The sequence below is a fragment of the Pan troglodytes genome, chromosome 21, assembly GCF_028858775.2.
Source record: "Pan troglodytes isolate AG18354 chromosome 21, NHGRI_mPanTro3-v2.0_pri, whole genome shotgun sequence".
Classification (NCBI taxonomy): domain Eukaryota; kingdom Metazoa; phylum Chordata; class Mammalia; order Primates; family Hominidae; genus Pan; species Pan troglodytes.
In genome coordinates, this window is record NC_072419.2 from 57,104,512 (window position 1) to 57,126,580 (window position 22,069).

The 22,069-nt window shown below is 49.5% G+C and overlaps 1 protein-coding gene across 3 annotated transcripts in view; it reads left to right on the forward strand.

Moving 5' to 3' along the window:
• The window catches only part of BCAS4 (breast carcinoma amplified sequence 4), an 82,648-nt gene that overhangs the window by 19,445 nt on the left and 41,134 nt on the right, over positions 1 to 22,069 (forward strand). For all 3 annotated transcript variants that reach the window (XM_514721.7, XM_063803110.1, XM_001168029.7), the window contains exons 2-3: positions 3,615 to 3,686; positions 15,669 to 15,770. In XM_514721.7, the coding sequence (XP_514721.2) occupies positions 3,615 to 3,686; positions 15,669 to 15,770 (174 nt within the window). The remainder of the gene's footprint in view (positions 1 to 3,614; positions 3,687 to 15,668; positions 15,771 to 22,069) is intronic.

Consider the following 22,069-nt stretch of genomic DNA (forward strand, 5'->3'; position numbering starts at 1 on the left):
GAGTGCTCAGGGTCGAATTCTGGCTTCAATATTTATTAGCTGTGTGAGCTTGGGCAAGGGACTTAACCTCTCTGATCCTCTGTTTCTCAATCCGTATAAAGAGGGAAATAGTAGCACCTACTGCATAGGGTTCTTGTGAGAAGTAAATGAGGTAATTCAAATACAGTGACTAGCCCTTGTTTTTATTCTATGGCGAAAGAGATTGGGTGGGTGCAGTGGCTCATGCCTATAATATCAGCACTTTGGGAGGCTGAGGCAGGAGGATTGCATGAGGCCAGGAGCTTGAGACCAGCCTGGGCAACATAGTGAGACCCCTGTCTCTGCAAAAATTAAAATACAAAAAAAGAGAGAAAGCGAGCTATGGAATGCAACCCCTTATCACGCACCTATTGTGTGTCAGCACTCTGTTAAATCAGTTAGCCACATCTATGATGTCAGGTTAACCTCCTGACCATTCTGCCAAACGGGCCTGATGGTTCCTGTCACAGGGGATCCAGTGGCAGTGAAATGCAGAGGTTAAGCCATTGGGTTCCAGCTGCATGGCTGGCAGAGGGTAAGGTGAACCCAGAAGTGCCGTGACCACGCCGTGCCCTTCCTGAGCGGGCCAGGATGGGTTGCAATGCACTTCCTACAAACACAGTGCTGCAGAAACATCTTGGGAAGGAGGCATCCCACCCTGCTGGGGCATGGGCTTCTGTGGCCTCCCATGCAGGTTGTGTGTTCTTAAGCATGTCTGGATCCGTGTCTGCGTTGTGTGCACCTGCACTCCCAGGATCTCTCCATCACCCGCTGTGCCCCACTCCTCTCTCTTTCTCTTTCTTTCCCCTGGACCAGAAAGAACAACCAATCTTCTCCTCTAACCACAGTGACCTCTTGGCTCCATCCTTTCTCCCTTAGTGCGATAATGACATTTTCTCATTGTAATTTAATTTTGGGGTTGGGTGGGGGAATGATCTTTCTTTTTCCCCGTCTTCTCTCCCCTCTCCCCGACTGAGGCACAGAAATAGTCCCAGCTGTGAGATGAAGGTTGCAGAGTTTAAAATTGCAACTTGGTACTATTTATACTCCAGCCTGAAAGATGTTTTTTTGTGCAGTCGTTTATTTTGTTGTGGTGGAGATGGCTCATGCTGGAAGCAGCAGGAACTGGTGCTGTATAAACAGTTCTCTGGGGACAAGTGGGTGGTGAGGGAGCCTTCAGGTGCAGGGGGCAGGGACTAGGCCTGCCCAGAAACCCTGAGCACGCCTCCCTGGAGCGGGACGGTGTGGCCTGGTAGGGAAAGCAGATCATGTGCTTGGCGAACTTTCTTCCTGAATGCTGGCCATTACAAAAATAACAACAGAAACTGGTATTTTAGAAGTCATAAAAGTAGTAGATACTTGAGGGGGAAAAAAAACCTAATTTTTCTTTTTTTTTTTTTTGAAGACAGATCTTGCTCTGTCTCCCAGGCTGGAGTACAGTGGCACAATCTTGGCTCACCGCAACCTCCTCCTTCTGGGTTCAAGCAGTCCTCCTGCCTCAGCCTCCTGAGTAGCTGGGACTACAGACGCATGCCACCACATCTGGTTAAATTTTGTATTTTTAGTAGAGACGGGGTTTCGCCATGTTGGTCAGGCTGGTCTCGAACTCCTGACCTCAGGTGATCTGCCCACCTTGGCCTCCCAAAGTGTTGGGATTACAGGCATGAGCCACTACGCCTGGCCAAACCGCTAATTATTTCCCTAATTTTTACACAAGTGCATGAAGCAGTTGTACACTGGCAGGCCTTCTGCACGTTCGTTATTGGCTTAATTTGTGAAGCATGAAAGGGTTTTTTAAATGTGTTCCAATGTTTAAACATTGGGGCATTTCCTATCAAATTAGGATTTCTGGCTTCTCTTGGAAAATGGAAAGATCTGGCAGCTCCGGGCCTGCATTTCCTGATGGCAGCTAGTGGCCAGCAGCTGGAGGACTGGATGAGCACCTCTCAGATCACAAGCCTGATGGCCTGTTTCACTCATTTATGTTAATGTCCAGCCTGATGACTGGGTTTTATTTCTTCTTCTTTTTTTAAAGACAAGTTCTCACTCTGTCGCCCAGCCTGGAGTGCAGTGGTGCGATCACTGCTTACTGCAGCCTCAGCCTCCTGGGTAGCTGGGACTACGGACATGCACCACCATGCCTGGCTAATTTTTTTTTTTTTTTTTTGAGACGGAATCTCGCTCTGTCGCCCAGGCTGGAGTGCAGTGGTGTGACCTTGGCTCACTGCAGCCTCCGCCTCCCGGGTTCAAGCAATTCTCTTGCCTCAGCCTACTGAGTAGCTGGGACTACAGGTGTGTGCCACCACACCCGGCTAATTTTTGTATTTTTAGTAGAGATGGGATCACCACATTGTCCAGGATGGTCTCGATCTCCTGACCTCGTGATCTGCCCGCCTCAGCCTCCCAAAGTGCTGGGATTACAGGCGTGAGCCACTGCACCTGGGCTAATTTTTTTTTTTTTTTTTTTAAAGGGATGGAGTCTCACCATGTTGCCCAGACTGGTCTCGAATTCCTGGACTTAAGTGATCTTCCTGCCTCGGCCTCCCAAAATGTTGGGATTACAGGCATAAGCCACTGCTCCCGGCCATGGACCCTTTACATAACATAAAAAATTCAAGTTTCCCTTGTCAGAGTCCCTTTCCCAACTCCTCCTGCCCAGGACTAAGTAAGCCCTGTTAATAGGGTTTCCAAAGAAACTATGGGATGCCCGGTTGAATTTGAATTTCAGATAAACGACAAATTTTTTAAGTATAAGCACATCTCTTAACTATTAGCAGTCTGGCACATATCATTCCAGGCCTTTCTCTGTGAAGACATGTACTTTTTTTTTTTTTTTTTTTTTTTTTTTTTTGAGACGGAGTCTCGCTCTGTTGCCCAGGCTAGAGTGCAGTGGTGCAATCTTGGCTCACTGCAGCCTCCGCCTCCTAGGTTCAAGCGATTCTCCTGCCTCAGCCTCGGAGTAGCTGTGACTACAGGCACACGCCACCATGCCCAGCTAATTTTTGTATTTTTAGTAGAGACGGGGTTCTGCCATGTTGGTCAGGCTGGTCTCAAACTCCTGACCTCAGGTGATCCGCCCGCCTCACACATTTTTTTTGGTATGGTTTGTATCTGACACCGTCTGCAGCTTGCTTTTTCTCTCCGGGGTATCACCGGGGCCACTGTGTTTATTAGAGCAGGCTGTAAGGTTGTGGACTCCATCTGGATTAGGATCCTTGCCCCGTTGTTTGTTAACTGTGTGATCTTGAGCAGGTTACCCCACCTCTCTGAGCCTCCGTGTCCTCATCTGTACAACGTGGAGGATATGGGTAGCTTTGTTATTTCCTGTATTTGTTGATCTTGTCTCTTTTGAAAGCTGCGTAGAATGGAGAGGCCGTGGTGGCTTTAACCAGTCCTCCGTGATGGGCACCAGGACTGCTGCCTGTTTATTGCTCTTTCAAAGGAGGCAGTGGAAGGGGGTCGAGCAGGAACCGGGCACATAATCCTAAGACTTAGTTTGCTTTAAAAAAAAAAAAAAAAAAAAAAAAAAAAAAATGAAGGGTGTTTGTCTCCCTGGAAACCACTTGCTAATCTCCAGGATATCGTCTCTTTTTCAGGCGAAGGAGGTGGAGGAGACCATCGAGGGCATGCTCCTCAGGCTGGAAGAGTTTTGCAGCCTGGCTGACCTGGTGAGTGGCTGCCTGGGAGGCGTGGGTTTAGGCCCAGGCCAGACTTCAGGCCCTTGCTGGAGTTTTCTGCGGAAGCCATTTTGGTGGTGAGTTAGCAACCAGGAGGAATGGGGCAGCGGCCAGCGCTGAGAGGAAAGCCACGTGCAAACACTCCCTCCTCTCTCTCTCTCTCTCTCACTCTCTCTCTCTCACTCAACCCCAAGTGCTTCCTGAGGCGGCCATCTTGATCTCGTCCTTCCCTCGAGATGGTTTTTATTCCGCAGAGGAGCCAGGAGTGGACCACAAGGTGGCACTCTCGGGCACCGATGCAGGGAGCCGTTCAGCGGGGACGCTAGACTATATTTAACTTTCCTCAGCTCTGCACCGTCCCCTGTGCAAACATGGAGACAGCCAGGAAATGGCTTCCGGCCTGCGAGGCCTAGGAGGAGTCTCTTGCCCAGGCCACAGCCCGTGGTGGAGTTGGGCATCGAGTTCCTTCCTGAATCCTTCTGTTCTCTCTGCTTTTACCTCCTACTCTGTCTGATTGGCCCAAATCTACTAGCCTGGCTGAGGAGGAAGATGGAAGACAATGGCCCAGAAGATAAAGCCTCCCACGCCAGAGTCTCAAGAAATCGCCTCTAGAGGCTGGGTGCAGTGGCTCACACCTGTAATCCCAGCACTTTGGGAGGCCGAGGCGGGCAGATCACCTGAGGTCAGGAGTTCAAGACCAGCCTGACCAACATGGTGAAACCCTGCCTCTACCAAAAATACAAAAATTAGCCGGGTGTGGTGGCAGGCGCCTGTAATCTTAGCTACTCAGGAGGCTGAGGCAGGAGAATTGCTTGAACCCGGAAGGTGGAGGTTGCAGTGAGCTGAGATTGCGCCACTGCACTCCAGCCTGGGTGATAGACCAAGATTGTGTCTCAAAAAAAAAAGAAAAGAAAAAGAAATTGCTTCTAGATCCCAGTGTTCCTAGGATTGCTGCCAGCCAGGTGTGGAGCCCCCAGGAGTGCTGATAGAATTTTCTAGAAGCTCCCAAGCTTATTAGAGGCAAACCAGTAACCTGGGCTTGAGGTGTCTGCCTGGAGGCCCAAAGGGTAGAGCTCCATATTGTGACCAGGCCCTGTGTCTCCCCAGAGTGGAGGAAGCCTGGCCACCTGGGCCCAGTGGTGTGCGTTTATGTCCCTGAGAAGCACCGTGTCCGGACCCTGAGAGTGTTTGTGAGAACCCAAGGGAGTAACAGTAACAGCAGCCCCAGATGTTCATTGAACGCCTTTCTTTGTGCCCGGCACAAAGCCACCCTAGACAGCAGGCACTGAGTCATCCCTACCTATTCAGCGGACCTAGGCCCAGCCTCTAGGGTCACAGCAGAAATCCCAAGAGGACCTATGTGGTTTCTTCTCTTGAGTCAATGTTTACGTTCAGATGTGGGTCCAGGTGGGAGCTAGGTAACAAGACAGGCTTTTAACAGCCTGGATTGTCCTTTCTTTACCACCACGCATTGGACTCTTTCTTTCTCTTTCTGTCTTTGTCTTTCCGTCTTTCTGTCTTTCCGTCTTTCCCTCCGTCCCTCCCTTCCTTCCTTCCTTTCTTCCTTCCTTTCGAGATAGAGTCTCGCTCTGTCCCCCAGGCTGGAGTGCAGTGATGCAATCTCGGCTCACTGCAACCTCTGCCTCCCGGGTTCAAGTGATTCTCCTGCCTCAGCCTCCTGAGTAGCTGGGATTACAAGCATGCACCACCATGCCTGGCTAATTTTTGTATTTTTAGTAGAGACAGCATGTTGACCAGGCTGGTCTTGAACTGCTGGCCTTAAGTGATCCTCCCACCTCGGCCTCCCAAAGTGCTGGGATTGATTATAGGCGTGAGCCACCATGCCCGGCTGCATTGGGCACTTTCTCATGAATGGGCCCCATGATAAGCTTGAGTATGCAAAGAGAGTTCAGTCCATCTCCATTCCCATCAAGCCCCAGTGTATGTGGGGAGACTGATTTGGGTACCAGTTGGTGCCGTCCCATGCTACAGTGCTGTTGTGAAGGTAAGGTCAAGGTGTGAAGGGATTCCAGAGCCAGGGGTGCTGAGTCCTGCCTGGGAAATTGGGAAGGCTTCGTATAACAGGTGGTGATGAATCTGGGGCTGTAAGGAGAAATAGAGAATTCAACAGATGGGGAAGGAGTGCATTCAGGCAGAGGGACCAGCCTGTGCAAAGGCGGGGAGGCCAGGGATGTGGTATGGCTGGGCACTGGGTGAAGGATCGTGGTTGCGGGCAGGGAAGGCAGGTCGGGAGGATGGTGTGGATGGATGCTCCAGGGACACCTTTGTTTTCAAATCCCATCCCGTCATCCACGTGGGCATTCTGCGCAAGGAGACCCAGCATCAGCCTGAAGAGGGCTGGGGTCAGGAGTCCATGTGGACAGGCGGAGAGACCCATGTGGCCCAGCCCTGAAAAACCATCACAGCTTCCTGTGGTGGGAAGTGTGTGTCTGTGTTGCCAGGAGACTCAAGATTGCAGGCAGCATCAGGCAGGTCCTCCTAACTCGAAGCCTGGAGATGCTTCATGGAAAGATTTAATCCTGAGGCCACACACAGATGACCCACAGGTCCAATCCTGCCTGCAGATAATTTGATGTTTCTGGGGGGGAAAAAAGCAGGCATTAGCTTGTGACATTTTTAGAATTTCATGTGAAAAATCTAGAGTTCCGGCTTCTCTCAGAAAAGCAAAGATCTGGCCCTCCTGGGGTACTCATTCCTACCTTGCAAGCATCGGCCGCCATGTCACGTGGCAAGCAAGCGACCACCTGCTGTGGGCAGCAAGCATGCTTTCCAGCTTGATACAGTGCCGGCTGCTCCCGGGGAGCCTTCCTGACTCCACAGCCGCCACGTGCTTGTGTATTTTTGATAGATGATGTTTCTCTGTTCTTTTGATCCTACTGAAAGTGGGAAAGTAAAGCCAGACCAAGAGGATCCCATGTTCCAAGAAATGGAAGAGAACATGCATCCTTTTGGAAGCAAAGACTCTTCCCATGTGTCTGTGTTGACAGAATGTGCCCAGCCAGTTCTGCAAATATGTGATGCTTGTGGGACCCCTGGGGGTGTTTGAGCTTACAGCCCCTGCATGGGCACGCTGTGCCAATGCCATTTATATTCTAGAAATCCTCTTGGCCCCTAGAGGTTCATGCTTGGCTTACCTGGTATGTCTGCTGTGTGCTGTGGGGCTACATGACTACAGAGAGAGGTGTCCGGTGATCAGCCCTAGCTTGGGGCCTCTTTTTTCTCTTTAAGAGCTGCTTTGAAATCCAAGTTAGGGATGAGTAGGGTCCTCTAGGGGCAGGTGATGTCACACCACGGACCACTGTCCCCCCAGGTCCCTGCCTCGGTCTTCAGAAACACTGTTTGATCAATTTACAGGTCCGAGAGAAGGCAGGCCCTGGGCTGCACGGTTGAGAGAGAAGCCACTTCCTTTCAGATAAAATTAGGCTGTTAGAAATCAAAGTCCAGCTTCCCGTCTGCTCTATTAGTTCTTCCATTAGCCTGTCTTGATCACTGTCTGTCACTGAAATTCACCCCTCTGTTCTGGGACCTCTTTTAACATTTGATATAATGCCAATTGTTGGCACTTCACTTTCTGATTCCTTCTACTGTGGGGCCATGGACATGTCACGTTACCTCTCAGAATATTTATTTTTTCCTCCGCAAAATGAAAATAATGGTTCTGATTATCTATTGCTGTGTCAAACTACCCGAAAATTTGGTGATGTAAAACAACCACCCATTTATTTTGTGGGCTAGAGCAGGGCACAGAGGACTCAGCTCATTTGAGTCGAAGCTGGCTCCTTCATCACTTGTCTGGTACCTGGGCTGGGCTGGTTGGGGTTGGTTGGTGTAACTTGCCCCGTGCACGCTCTCCACGTGGCTGGCGTGGGCTTCCTCATAGCATGGCTGTTTGACCTCCCCAGAGCAAGCAGTCCAGTGGGCAGGAGGGAAGCTGCCACATGTCTCGAGGCCTAAGTATGGAAACTGACACAGTGTCACTTCTGTTGTAGTTTATTGGTCAAAGCAGTTACACAGCCCAGCCAGAATCAGGGGAGAGAAACTGTATTCTACCCCTCCATGGAAGGAATTAAGGAGTTTGTAGCCGTCCTTAATCCACTACAAATAGTTTCCATCTCCAAAGAGTTACTGTAAGGAATAGATGAGGCAGAGATGTGTGCTTTACACCCACTAGAATGGCTAGATCTTAAAAACCACCAAAATACCAAGTGTTGGCAAGGATGTAGAGCAATGAAGCTCTCATACATTGCTGGTAGAAATGCAAAAAAAAACTAAAGCCACTTTGGAAAACAGCTTGGCAGTTTCTTACAGGTTTTTTTTTTTTTTTTTTGGAGACACAGTCTCACTGTGTTGCCCAGGCTATAGTGCAGTGGCGCTATCTCAGCTCATTGCAACCTCTGCCTCCTGGGTTCAAGCGATTCTCGTGCCCCAGTAGCTGGGATTACAGGTGCCCACCACCACGCCTGGCTAATTTTTGTATTTTTAGTAGAGATGGGGTTTCACCATGTTGGCCATGCTGATCTCGAACTCCTGACCTCAAGTGATCCACCCGCCTTAGCCATCCAAAGTGCTGGGGATTACAGGCGTGAGCCACTGCACCCAGCCTCTTACAGAGTTGAACATGTGCTTAACCCACATCCCAGCAATTCTAGTCCTTGTCATTACCGATAAGGAATGAAAACAAGTGCCCAAACCACACAAAAATTCACACACAAATGTTCATAGAAGCCTTATTCGCCGGGCGTGGTAGCTCACGCCTGTAATCCCAGCACTTTGGGAGGCCGAGGCGGGTGGATCACCTGAGGTCAGGAGTTTGAGATCAGCCTGGCCAACATGGCGAAACCGTGTCTCTACTAAAAATACAAAAATTAGTTGGGCGCGGTGGCATGCACCTGTAGTACCAGCTACTTGGGAAGCTGAGGCAGGAGAATCACTTGAACCCGGGAGGCGGAAGTTGCAGTGAGCTGAGATTGCATCACTGCACTCCAGCCTCGGTGACAGAGTGAGACTCTGTCCCCCCGGCCCAAAAAAAAAAGAAGGCTTATTCATGATACTCCAAACTGAAAACAACCCAGATGTCCATCAGCAGTAGAATGAGTAAAGCAATTGTTGATTTATGCATATATTGGAATACTACACAGCAATGAAAAAGAATTGACTGCTATACACAGCAACATAGATGATCTCACACATGTGATATTGAACGAAAGAAGTCATGGCCAGGCATGATGGCTCACACCTGTAATTCCAGCTCTCTGAGAGGACAAAGTGGGAGGGTTGCTTGAGCTCAGGAGTTTGAGACCAGCCTGGGCAACATAGGGAGACCCCATCTTTATTTTTAAATAATAATAATACATTTAAAAAGAAAAGCTTGACACAAGAATATATTCTGTGCGATTCCACTAGTCTGAAGTTCAGGAATAGGCAGAACTAATCTATGGGTGGTATTAGTCAGGTAGTGGTTGGTTTGGGGAGGGTAGTCATGGCCTACAGGAGGCCTTATGGGGTGATGAAATATTCTATATCTTAGTCTGGGTGGTGATTACACAGATGTAAACATATGTGCGGATTCATCAAGCTGTCCACTTACGAGCTGTGCACTTTCCTTTGTGTCACTTACACCCAGTTAAAGATCATTGCTGAGCACAGTGCTATTTATTAATAATTTTTATTATAATATTATAATAAATAGCACAGTGCTATTTATTAAATGACTAACAAATGGCAGCTACTAATGCCATCATCATTGTTACCAAAGCACCAGAGGGGCATGACACTGATGAAGTTATCCACAGTAAGGCTGGATTTGTAAAGCCTTTCAGCTCAGTGCCCTCTGGGGTTTGGGTAGCTTGTCCAGTCCCTCTGAAACTCCAGTGGCCTTCGGCCCACCTTCTGCCAAGGAGCAGAGTCTTACTTCGCTCACATAAATGGAGAACATTTCCTGTTGGCCTTGGCCCAGCAGTTGCATTTGGCGTGGGTGCATGTTCTTGGGTCAAATGCCCTTGGCTCTCCTTCCTAGGGGCCTGAATCATTCTGGACAGATGACTTTCCTCTGTGGTGACCTCAGCACCTGCTGCCCAGACTTCTGGGTTCTGGAGACCAGGTCTGGAGAGGTGGGAGGATAGTTAGGGGAAGGGTCTGGGGCCTCCAGGCTAGCACACCTGGTTGGGTGTTTGTCCTGGGAGAGGCTCTAGAGCATGGAGGCTTTTTCACTGAAATCTCTTTGCTCTTCTCAGAGCGTAGCCCAAGGCGTGCAAATGTAAACACCTGTAATGTAATGAGAAGTGAGTTGGAGATGAAAAATGTGTCACTTTCCTTTTGAGTCCTCCATAAGAAGAAAGTGCTCCTCTGGGTAGCTATGGATTCCATGTTGGGGAGACTGTAGGGAGTGATGGGGACTGGGGTTAACAAAAGTGGCAGCTGCCACTCAGCTCCAGCTGATTGTTGCCATGTGGAACATGGGCTCAGTGTGGCCAGGTCTTGGCTCAGTGTGTCCAGGTCTTCTGATTTTTCACAAGAAGTCAGAGATCTGGGTTTCTAAGGGAAATATCCTGACTTTGATATCTTGGCATCTGGTTTGGTTTTACTTTTTTTGTTTTTTTTAGGCATGATTGGGCTGACACTGCCTTTGCCCAATGAACGACATCTGTAGACCTCTGGTGTTAGGAAGGGTGGTCTCAGGCCCATCTGGATTAGACTCCTCCCTCTCCCACTTTTTAGCTTTGTGACCTTGGGCCAGCTCATTTAGTTTCTCTGAGCCTCGGTTTTATCTCCCATAAAATAAGGTTGAAGAGGAAATAGTTCTTACCTCACAGGGCCTGTTCCCAGCACATGGTGAGAGTTCATGGAGTGTGCTCTGTTGGTATCGTGCCCCTCTAGACTGGACCTACATTAACCCTGCAGTTCTGTTTTTTCCTTTAATAAATTTTTAATTTTTAAAATAGAGATGGTGCTTCACTGTGTTGCCCAGACTGGTCTTGAACTCCTGGCCTCAAGTGATCCTCTCACCTCGGCCTCCCAAAGAATTGGGATTACAGGTGTGAGCCACCGCACCTGGCCCTAAAGTTTCTTTTATGGTTCCCAGCCCAGGGTGGAACCAAGAGGTAAGGTTTGGGGCCTTTCAGCCCCTAGGATTGCCTTCCCTGGCCCCTCATTCTGAGTAACTACAGTAAACCTCTGGGCAGATATAAACAGTTCCCTGTTGCCTTCAGTTTCAGCCATTGGAGAAGCTGCATCAGAGAAGGGATTTCTCTAAAAATAAAATAAGAAACAGGCTAGGAGCAGTGGCTCATGCCTGCAATTCCAGCACTTTGGGAAGCCAAGGTGGGTGGATCACTTGAGGTCAGGAGTTCAAGACCAGCCTGGCCAACATGGTGAAACCCCGTCTCTACTAAAAATACAAAAATTAGCCAGGCATGGTGGCAGGTGCTTGTAATCCCAGCTACTCGGGAGGCTGAGGCAAGAGAATCACTTGAACCTAGGAGGCAGAGGTTGCAGTGAGCAGAGATGGTGCCACTGTACTCCAGCCTGGGAGAGAGAGTGAGACTTGTCTCAAAAAAACAAAAACAAAAACAAAACTAAATAAACAAAAATAAGGGAAAAAAAAAGAGAAGAGACTTCTTTGTTCCCAATTCTTCGGGATTTAGGGGGCGAGGGTGGTCCTTGAGTCTCCTTTCTACCACTTTCTCTGTCTGCTGTAGGTTGCCAATCCCAGCCCATACCCCCAAGCTCATTCTCACTCCCCCGATTTGTTTCTTTAGAAATTAACAGAAGGATACGATTCAAGTTTGTTCCCCGATGTTCTGACCTTGCCCTGGAATTAATTATCTGCTCTTTGCTACATCAGGGTGATTTTCTCCAAGTTTAGCCTTGTTGAGGAATGAGCTTCTCTCTAGAAATCCGGCCTTGGGGAAGAAAGGGAGGAGACTGAGGACCTTTCCTTGTCACTGGTAACAAATGCTGGAGCCAGGCAGAGCGTGGAGCTGGGGTGAGACAATGGGGAGGGGTGATGACTGTGGAAACCCCAGTGATCAGGCCCATCTGGAGGGAGCAGTCCCAGCCTTTGCTGCCCGGGGAGACTCAGGCCCATCATTGCCAAAGCTGCTGACTTAAGAGAAGCTGTAGATCCAGACCTAATTACTTGAATTTTTAAAACCATATTTGTGTATTTTTTATTTTGGAATAGTTTAGATTTACAGGAAAATTGCAAAGATTGTTCAGAGTGTTGCCATATTAACCCTAAAGTTTTTTTAAATACATTTTTAATTTTTTAATAGAGATGGTGCCTCGCTATGTTGCCCAGGCTGGTCTTGAGCTCCTGGCCTCCATTGTTAACATCTCACATCACCATGGTACATTTGTCAGTACTAAGGGGCCAGGCACAATGGCTGACACCTGTAAACCCAGCACTTTGGATTGAGGCAGGAGGATAGCTTGAGGCCAGGAGTCCAAGACCAGCCTGGACATCACAGTGAAACCCTGTCTCTACAAAAGATAAACAATTAGCTGGGCATGGTGGTGGACAGCTGTAGTCCCAGCTATTCAAGAGGCTGAGGCTGGAGAATTGTTTGAGCCCAGGAGGTCGAGGCTGCAACAAGTCATGATCACACCACTGCACTCCAGCCTGGGTGACAAAGCAAGACCCTATAAAAAAACAAAAAACAACCCACGCCCCCCCACCAAAAAAAAAAACAAAAAAAAACCCCGAAGAAACCAGCATCGTTATGTTGCTGTTCACTGAACTCCACGCTTTGTTTTGATGTCACCAGTTTCTCATGAGTGTCCTCTTTCTGTTCCAGGATCCAGTCTAAGGTGCCACATGGCACGAGGTTGTCACATCTCCTTAGTCTCTTCCGGTCTGTGACAGTTGCAGTCTTACCTTGCTTTTCATCACTTGTGCAGTTTTGAGACATGCTGGTCAGGTGTTTCGTAGAAGGTCCCTCGATTTTTGTGATGTTTTTCATGTGGTTAGACTGGAGATAGGAATTTATGGAACAATCACCACAGAGGAGGAGCCTTCTTATCACATCCCATCAGAGGGTCCCCGATGCCCACATGGCATCACGGATGTGAGCCTGCATAAGGTGGTGCCTGCGGCTTTCTCCAGTGGAATTTGCCATTTCCCCCTTTCCAGACCCATTCAATCCTCTGCACATATTAGGCTTGTGCACATTTACTTTGTACTTGGAGCTTTGATCTAATACTATGTTAATTTTTTGTTGCTCAGCTTGTCCCAGCTTTGGCCATTTCACTCTTGCAGGTTGGCTTCTGTGTCCCTTGGGTAAGCCCCATCTCATCCTTTATTTTGTGGAACACTTTCTTGCTTTCTGGTGCTACAAGATGCTCCAGACTCAGCTCAGTCCTAGAACCAGCCATTTCTCATGGGAGCCCCACTTGAATTTTTATTTGTTTTAGAGACAGGGTCTTGCACTGTCGCCCGGGCTGGAGTGCAGTGGCGCCATCTTGGCTCACTGCAACCTCTGTTTCCCGGGTTTAAGCGATTCTCCTGCCTCAGCCTCCCGAGTAGCTGGGACTACAGGCACGCGCCACCATGCCCAGCTAACTTTTGTATTTTTAGTAGAGACAGGGTTTCTCCATTTTGGCTGTGGCTAGTCTTGAACTCCTCACCTCAGGTGATCTGCCCGCCTTGGCCTCCCGAACTGCTGGGATTACAGGTGTAAGCCACTGTGCCCGGCCTTCAAAAAAAAATTTTTTTTTTTTTTCAAAATATGAGATGAGGAAACCGAGGCCCAGGGAGGCTAGGGGACCAGCCTGGTGTCATAGTGGAGAACAGTGGGGCAGGTGCTTAGGCTGGGCAGCCTGACACCACAGGCCACCCTCTCAGGGCCGATTTTTGACCTTGTGGGATCAGGGCATGAAAAACGAGTATCCCTGAGGACACTGGACACCTAGAGCTAGGTGCCCAGAGAGATGGCAGTGCTGTGACCAGAGGAGGGCTAGGCGTGGGGAGAGGCATGGAGGAGTTTGGTTTTAGATGTATAGGGCAATGGGGCGAAGGTCTCGGGAAACCAAGGGCAAGGGGGAAATGTTATCCTGAACAGTGGTGGGAGCAGATTTTCACGATAACCACAAGAAGTCTGATGTACTTAGGCAGAAAGAGGAGGAAAAACAGGTATAGTTTTCAAAAAAAAATTTTAAATAAAAATCTGGGGCCAGGAATGCTGACTCATGCCTGTAATCCCAGATCTTTGGGAGGCCAAGGCAGGTGGATCACTTGAGGTCAGGAGTTCAAGACCAACCTGGCCAACGTGGTGAAACCCCGTCTCTACTAAAATACAAAAACTACCCGGGCATGGTGGTGCGTGCCTGTGGTCCCAGCTACTCGGGAGGCTGAGGCAGGAGAATCGCCTGGACCTGGGAGGCGGAGGTTACAGTGAGCTGAGATTGTGCCACTGCACTCCAGCCTGGGCAACAGAGCCAGACTCAGTCTCAAAAAACAAACAAACAAAAGTGAGTCACTAGGCCCAGCCCAAAATCTTGGGGAGGGGATTACATGAGGGTGAGGATACCAGGAGGATGAGACCACGGGGGGCACATCAGAAGCCGCCTCCACACTCCACGCCAGCATTGTGCTAAACAGCTCATCCTCAGTATCCCCGCGAAAGAAGGACCATCATCTTGCACCACTGTCCCAGTGAGCAAAGGAGGGCTCAGAGAGGTGCAGTGAGTTGCCCAAGGTCACAGAGCTCATGGTGGGTAGAGCTAAATTTAAACACTAGCCTGACTCCTTAGTCCAGCTCCTGCTGTGCCCACTGGTGTTTCTCTAACAGTGGTCCCCAGATTCCTATTCCAATGTTGCCTCAGACTGTTGGCTGAAAGTGCAGATTCTCAAACTAGGAGAGGCTGGGAATCAGCATTTGAAAGGCTTCCCCCAGGAGATTCAGTTGCTCCCCAGAATTTTATTTTTTTTCTTTTTTGAGATGGAGTTTCACTCTGTCACCCAGGCTGGAGTGCAATGGCTTGATCTTGGCTCACTGCAACCTCCGCCTCCCAGGTTCAAGCGATTCTGCTGCCTCAGCCTCCCGAGTAGCTGAGATTAGAGGTGTGTGCTACCACACCCAGCTAATGTTTGTATTTTTAGTAGAGACGGGGTTTCACCATGTTGGCCAGGCTGGTCTCGAACTCCTGAACTCAGGTGATCCACCTACCTCGGCCTCCCAAAGTGCTGGGATTACAGGCGTGAGCCACCACGCCCAGCTGCTCCCCAGAATTTGAGAGCCATGAATATGTGGCCTTTTTTGCACAGCGAGGATATGATAACATGAAAATGGAATCTCTCGTTCTCTCTCACACACACAGAAGAGTTAGGCTTGGTCCTTGGGTTCTGAAGGAAAAAGTAACCATCAGCGTCTGATATCAGTGATCAAGGGAAAAATATGTGGCTTCATACAGTTCACTTTTGGGGCCCTTGCCAAGCAGAAGAAAATGAAAACTAAAGGAGATGGTGCAAGGAAGTACTTAGGACAGTGCCTGCGTGTCAGAAGCATCTGATACATAAGAGTTGTGGCTTTCATTAACATTATTAATGAATATTAATCGTAATGATCCACTTGTTAATATTAATCCCAATGCAATGAAAACTGGACTGACTTTGACTTTGGTTTAGAGAAGAGATTCTGATTCTTTCCATTCGCTCCAGTTCAGTGGTTTAGAAAATGAAGATATTTAGTTTGGGACTGGTGTTGCTGGGTGGTTGGCGGGAAGTGATTAATTTGTGGTTCAGTAAATAATACCTGGGTAGGTCTGGGTCCACAGAGGCAATGATGTTGGTCCTCCCCTGGGGCTCTGAGTTGTTCTTGGGCCTGTATTGCGCAGGATGCCACCTGGCACCTCAGCCATCATTGGGGTCTGTGTAGACCCTGGCCAACCTCTGAGGCAGGCAGGAGGACACAGTGATGGGGCAGAAGGCCTGATGAGCTGTTTTGTTCCTTACAGATCAGGAGTGATACTTCACAGATCCTGGAGGAAAACATCCCAGTCCTTAAGGCCAAACTGACAGAAATGCGTGGCATCTATGCCAAAGTGGACCGGCTAGAGGTACGTCTAGGCAAACGAAGGTTCTGAGGCTGTGAACTTGATTTTGCTTTTGCCTTTTCCGCAAAGACGCCGATCTGGCCTTGAGCATGTCAGGCATTATGCCCAATGCAGGGGGTTGGTGGTGGGAGTTGGGGAGTCTGCACTCAAGTGATATTTCGAAAAAATCACAAGTAAGAATTTGTTTCCAGGCCAGGTGCAGTGGCTCATGCCTGTAATCCCAGCATTTTGGGAAGCCAATGTGGGAGGATCACTTGAGCCCAGGAGTTTGAGACCAGCCTGGGCAACATGGCGAAACCCCATCTCTACAAAAAATACAAAAACTAGTCAGGTGTTGTGGTGCATGCCTCTAGTCCCAGCTACTTGGGAGGCTGAGGTAGGAGGATGGCTTGAGTCCAGGAGGTCATGGCTACCGTGAGCATTGATTGTGCCACTGTATTCCAGCCTGGGCGACAGAGCAAGATCTTGTCTCAAAAAGAAAAAAAAGAATTTGTTTCCAACATTTAAAAATCAGGGTACTTTATATAAAAATCTGCATTTTAAGCTTTTGAAAATTCAGAAGCTTTGATAACCCTGGGCCCACATTTCCTTAAATACTTTAATCTGTTTATGTTTCAAGGCATAAATATATAATGTATACACGCCTAAGTATGTAATTTAGTGAATTTTTACATATATCGACATCATGTGATGATGACCCAAATTGAGAGAGAGAACATTTCCAGCCCCTGGGTTGCATTCTTGCAGTGTTCTTGCAAGAATGGATGGAGGCTGGGCGCGGTGGCTCACACCTGTAATCCCAGCACTTTGGGAGGCTGAGGCGGGTGGATCAATGGAGGCCAAGAGTTCGAAACCACCCTGGCCAACCTGGTGAAACCCCGTCCCTACTAAAAATATGAAAATCAACCGGGCATGGCGACACACACCGAGGAAGCTGAGGCACAAGAATCACTTGAACCTGGGAGGTAGAGGTTGCAGTGAGCCAAGATTGCACCACTGCACTCCAGCCTGGGCAACAGAGCAAGACTCTGTCTCAAAAAAAAAAAAAAAAAAATGGGTGGAGCTGGTGGCTGCTGCTCCTCAGAAGGGCGTGGGCTCTCCAGTTTTCCACAGTCCCCGCCATGCCCTGTTGCCTTACCGCTGACGTAGCTCACCCATCTTTTACTCGCCTGGCTAAGATGCATGGCATCTCATTTCCTCCTTGCTGCACTGCAGAGTCAGTCCCCTCACTGCCCCCATCTCCTGGAAGAGGAGCATAAGCTTTGCAAGGTCAGCACTTCTCTGGGGTCACACTACTAGTTACATCAAGACAGGACTCCAGCTCATATGTGCCGGTGCAGACACTCTTCATCCACCTGGGGCCCTGGGCTTGGGACCCTGGCTCCTTGCACAGCAGAGGACCCGGAGGCTGAGAGGAGCTTGCGGTTGTGTCATAGTCACCTGGCCAGAGGGAACGTGAGCCCCTCCCAAGCTGCAGAGGGAGGGAGCAGGCGTGGCTGTCAGCACCGAGGTAGCAGAGAATTAACATTCTTGTCAGCAGAGAATGAAGCAGGAATATAATTAAAACTTTGCCCTTGGAATAGCTGATTCATTTGAATTTTATTCCACACGTTTGAAAGAGGAAAGAAAATGTGAAGACTTGCAGCCTGGTTCTCGCCTGGCCTGGGCTGGCCCAGCTGTCAGGCCCGGTTCCTTTCTGAGCATTCAGTCCACTGATGTTGACTGAGGGCCAGGAGAGACCCTCAGCAGGGTATTACCATATCAGCCTCCTATCGCTGCTGGGAGAAATTACCACAAATTCAGTGGCTTAAAACAACACACCAGCCTCTCTGAGCCTACCCTGGCTCAGGACGCTGCCCAATTTAAAAAAAAGAAGAAAAGAAAACACCACACTTTTTTTTTTTTAGATGGAGTCTTGCTCTGTCGCCCAGGCTAGAGTGCAGTGGCATGATCTCGGCTCTCTGCAACCTCCGCCTCCCGGGTTCAAGTGATTCTCCTGCCTCAGCCTCCCAAGTAGCTGGGATTATAGGTGCTTTCCACCACGTCCAGCTAATTTTTGTATTTTTCATAGAGACAGGGTTTTGCCATATTGTCTAGGCTGCTCTCGAACTCCCGACCTCAAGAGATCTGCCCGCCTCAGCCTCCCAAAGTGCTGGGATTACAGGCATGAGCCACCACACTCATCCACAACACACATTTATTATCTTATAGTTCTGGAAGTCAGAAGCTCAAAATGTGCCTTATGGGGCTAAAGTCAAGGTGGTGGCAGGTTGGCCCGTTCTGGAGGCTCTGGGGAGAATCTTTGCCTTTCTTTGCCTCTTTTCTTGCCTTTTCCAGATTCTAGCACAGCCTGCATTCCTCAGCTCGTGGCCCCTGCCTCCTCCTTCAAAGCCCACGGAGTGACATCTTCCTGTCTCTCTGTTGCTGGCCCTCCTGCCTCCCTCTTGTAAGGACCCTTGAGATTACGTTGGGCCTACCTGGATGATTCACAGTGACCTCCCATTCCAAGATCCTTAACTTAATCACACCTGCAGGATCCCTTTTGCCAAGGAAGGTGACATATTCACAGGTTCTGGGACTAGGACATGAACATCTTTGGGAGCCGTCGTTCTGCTGCCCACACTTCTCCAGGATTTGCTTTCATTAGGCAAGTGCTGTGAAGGGAAGTAGCGACGGAGGTATGGGATCTACAGGACCTTGGAGAATGAGTGGAAGGAACTGTGTTAGGTGGGTGGGGGAACTGTGGGAACCGTGTTAGGTGGGTGCAGCTCAGGCAGGGGCTCCAGGCAGGATCTTGGCTCTGAGCAAGGAGGAGATTGGGATGTTGGAAGGATCCTGGGAGGCCAGGTATTGGGGGCAAAGGGGACTCGGACCCCAGTGGGGCCGAAGAAACTGGCAGCAGCAGCCAGGTTGTCCAACCCTTGCCATCCAAGGTCAGGACTTTGGCCTTTATCCTGAGGAGGAGGAAGCCGCCGAAGAGTCAGGACAGCCTAGTGGTTAGGGGCACACACCCCAGAGCCGGGCTTCTCAGCCCCAGTGCTGCTGACCTGGAAAATTCTCTGTTGTGGGGCTGTTCTGGGCATTGTAAGTTGCTTAGCAGCCTCTCTGGCCTCCACTCACAAGATACTATTAGCATCCCTCCAACCCCACTCCCCAGCGTGACAACCAAACATGTTGCCAAATGTCCCCTGGGGGGCAAGATTGCCGCGTTTCGAAGCGCTGATCTAGAGCTGCATAGCCTGGGTTCAAGTCCTAGTGCTGCTGCCTCCTAGTGTGTGACCTCCAGAAAATTCTGAGCCTCATTTCCCTGTAAAATGGGAGTTACGGTGGTGAGGTTCTTGCACCCAAATCCTTGTCGTATTCAACAAACGTTTGCTGCACTGTAGGCTGCCCTGAGATGGGTGCTGGGCATATGGCCAAGGGGAGATGTCGGCTTCCCTGCAGGTGGTCCTGGAGGAGCATTAGACAGGGAAGCAGGCCGGGTGGGGTGGGTCAGCCACAAGAGCACACACCAAGGGGTCCTGGCCAGAGCTGGAACAGAGGGGGCTTCCCAAGTGTGTGACCTGGACCCTAAGGCCTGAGATCTGGTGCAGGAATCCTGGGGAGGGAGCAGCTTGTGCAAAGAAAGGTCCAGAGGTGGGAAAAGGCAGCTTCTCAGGCACCTGGGGCCCGGGAGGAGCTCAAGGTCAGGAATGAGATGGAGTGAGGGGTGTAGCCCATAGGGTAGGGCCGAGGCCTGGAGTTTGGACCCTGTTCTTAGAATGACAGGACCCATCAGAGGGATTGCAGCTGCTGTAACCCCCGCTCCCCACAAACAAGAAAGTCTACATTGATTATTCTTTTTTTGATTCATTCATTCATTCATTCATTGTAGAGACCGGGGCTCACTAAGTTGCTGCCCAGGCTGATCTCGAACTTTTTTTTTTTTTTTTTTTTGAGACTGAGTCTCACTCTGTTGCCCAGGCTGGAGTGCAGTGGCGGAATCTTGGCTCACTGCAACCTTTGCCTCCCAGGTTCGAGCGATTCTCCTGCCTCAGCCTCCTGAGTAGCTGGGATTACAGGAAGGCCCACCACACCTGGCTGATTTTTGTATTTTTAATAGAGACATGGTTTCACCATGTTGGCCAGGCTGGTCTCGAACTCCTGACCTCAAGTGATCTACCTGCCTTGGCCTCCCAAAGTGCTGGGATTACAGGCATGAGCCACCACGTCCAGCAGATTATTCTTAAAGTATACCATTTGGAGGTGTGGGGTATATTTACTAGGTGATACAACAATAAGCACTATCTCATTCCTGAACGTTTTCCCAAAAGATACCGCATGTCTATTAGCAGCCATTCCCCAGCCCCCGGCTCTGGCAACCATTCATCTACTTTCTGTCTCTGGATTTGCCTGTGCTGGACATTTCATGCTAATGGAATCATACCATATATGGCCTTCTGTGTTTGGCTTCTTTCACTTGCCATAATGGTTTCAAGGTTCATCTATGTTGTAGCATGTGCCAGGACCTCATTCCTTCTGTGGTTGAGTCATCTTTTGGTATATGGCTGGACCATACTTCATTTGTCCATGCATTAGCTGGCGCACAGTTGGGTGCTTTTCACTTTACGGCTGTCGTAAACAATGCTGCTATGAACGTTTGCGTACAAGTTTTTGTGTAACATATGTTTTCATTTCTTTTGGGTAGATACCTAGGAGTGGAATTATTGGCAGATCTTTTTAGGAGAGCTATGGAAAGTTGTTTTAGGAAGTTTCTAACAATTTTCCAAAGTGACTACACCATTTTGAACTCAACTCGTTTTAGGACGTTTCAAACAGTTTTCCAAAGTGACTACACTATTTTGAACTCCTACCCGCAACTACTAAAATTTTTTTTTTTTTTTTTGAGACGGAGTCTCGCTGTGTCTCCAGGCTGGAGTGCAGTGGTGCAATCTCGGCTCACTGCAACCTCTGCCACCCGGGTTCAAGCGATTCTCCTGCCTCAGCCTCCCAAGTAGCTGGGACTATAGGCGCCTGCCACCACACCCGGCTAATTTTTTGTATTTTTATTAGAGACGGGGTTTCACCATGTTGGCCAGGATGGTCTTGATCTCTTGACCTTGTGATCCACCTGCCTCGGCCTCCTAAAGTGCTGGGATTACAGGCGTGAGCCACCATGCCTGGCCTACTATAAGTTTTAGATAGAGATTGCAAACTCAGATGCCAACAGGAGCCAGGACTGCTGAGGGACCAGGTGCTAGAAGACCAACCCCAAGCTCTCCCCATTCCTTTCTGGGAACAGCTGGAGCTCAGAAGCAACTGTCACCACCGTGGGGCGTGAATCTCCCGGCTGAAACAGACCTTACTCTGCCCTAGAGTCTCACCAACATTGAGGCTGAGTGGCACTCACCTCCTGTCAACACCCCTGCACGTCTGCTTTCCTTAGAGTAGAGAGAGATTTCTCTGTAACTGATGCTCCATTAAAAGCGGGGAGTCCTAAGTGAGGTTCCAAGAGGGCCATGGATTTTAAGATCAAGTGGGAGATGATGTATTTCTTTTCTTTTCTTTTTTTTTTTTTGGAGACAGAGTATCGCTCTGTCGCCCAGGCTGGAGTGCAATGGCGCAATCTCGGCTCACTGCAACCTCTGCCTCCCACGTTCAAGTGATTCTCCTGCCTCAGCCTCCTGAGTAGCTGGGATTACAGGCGCGTGCCACCACACATGGCTAACTTTTGTAGTTTTAGTAGAGATGGAGTTTCACCATGTTAGTCAGGCTGGTCCCGAACTCCTGACCTCGTGATCCGCCCGCTTCAGCCTCCCAAAGTGGTGGGATTACCGGCGTGAGCCACTGCGCCTGGCTGGTGATGTATTTCCTGTTAGCTCAAGTGTGTGACATCAAACAATAAAACTGAGGGACCTGCTGAGAACCTGACATTGTATGGGGCAGGTGGACTCCAGAGCCAGAGAGCTGGGGCTCTGATCTGCCCCTTTGGTAATTCACCAACCCCCTTAGAGTCAGTGTCAAGGAAGACCCCCATCTCCAGGAAGGGAATGTGCCATCCACCCCTCAGAGTCATTGTGAGGATTAAATGAGACCAGCACCTGCCATCTTGCAGATGCTCAGCAAGGACAAACTATTATGGTGGTTGTAGTTGTCCACAAGGCTGAGAGAGGGATAATTCGTCCAGGATGGACAGTCACTGCTCTGCCCTGCCAGCCGGGAGTCCTGGGGTGACTAGAGTGTCAGTGGCTTCCACAGAGTGTAAGTCCACCCTGCCCTCAGAATCAGTGTGACCTGCCAGGTGAGAGCTTGGAAACCATGAG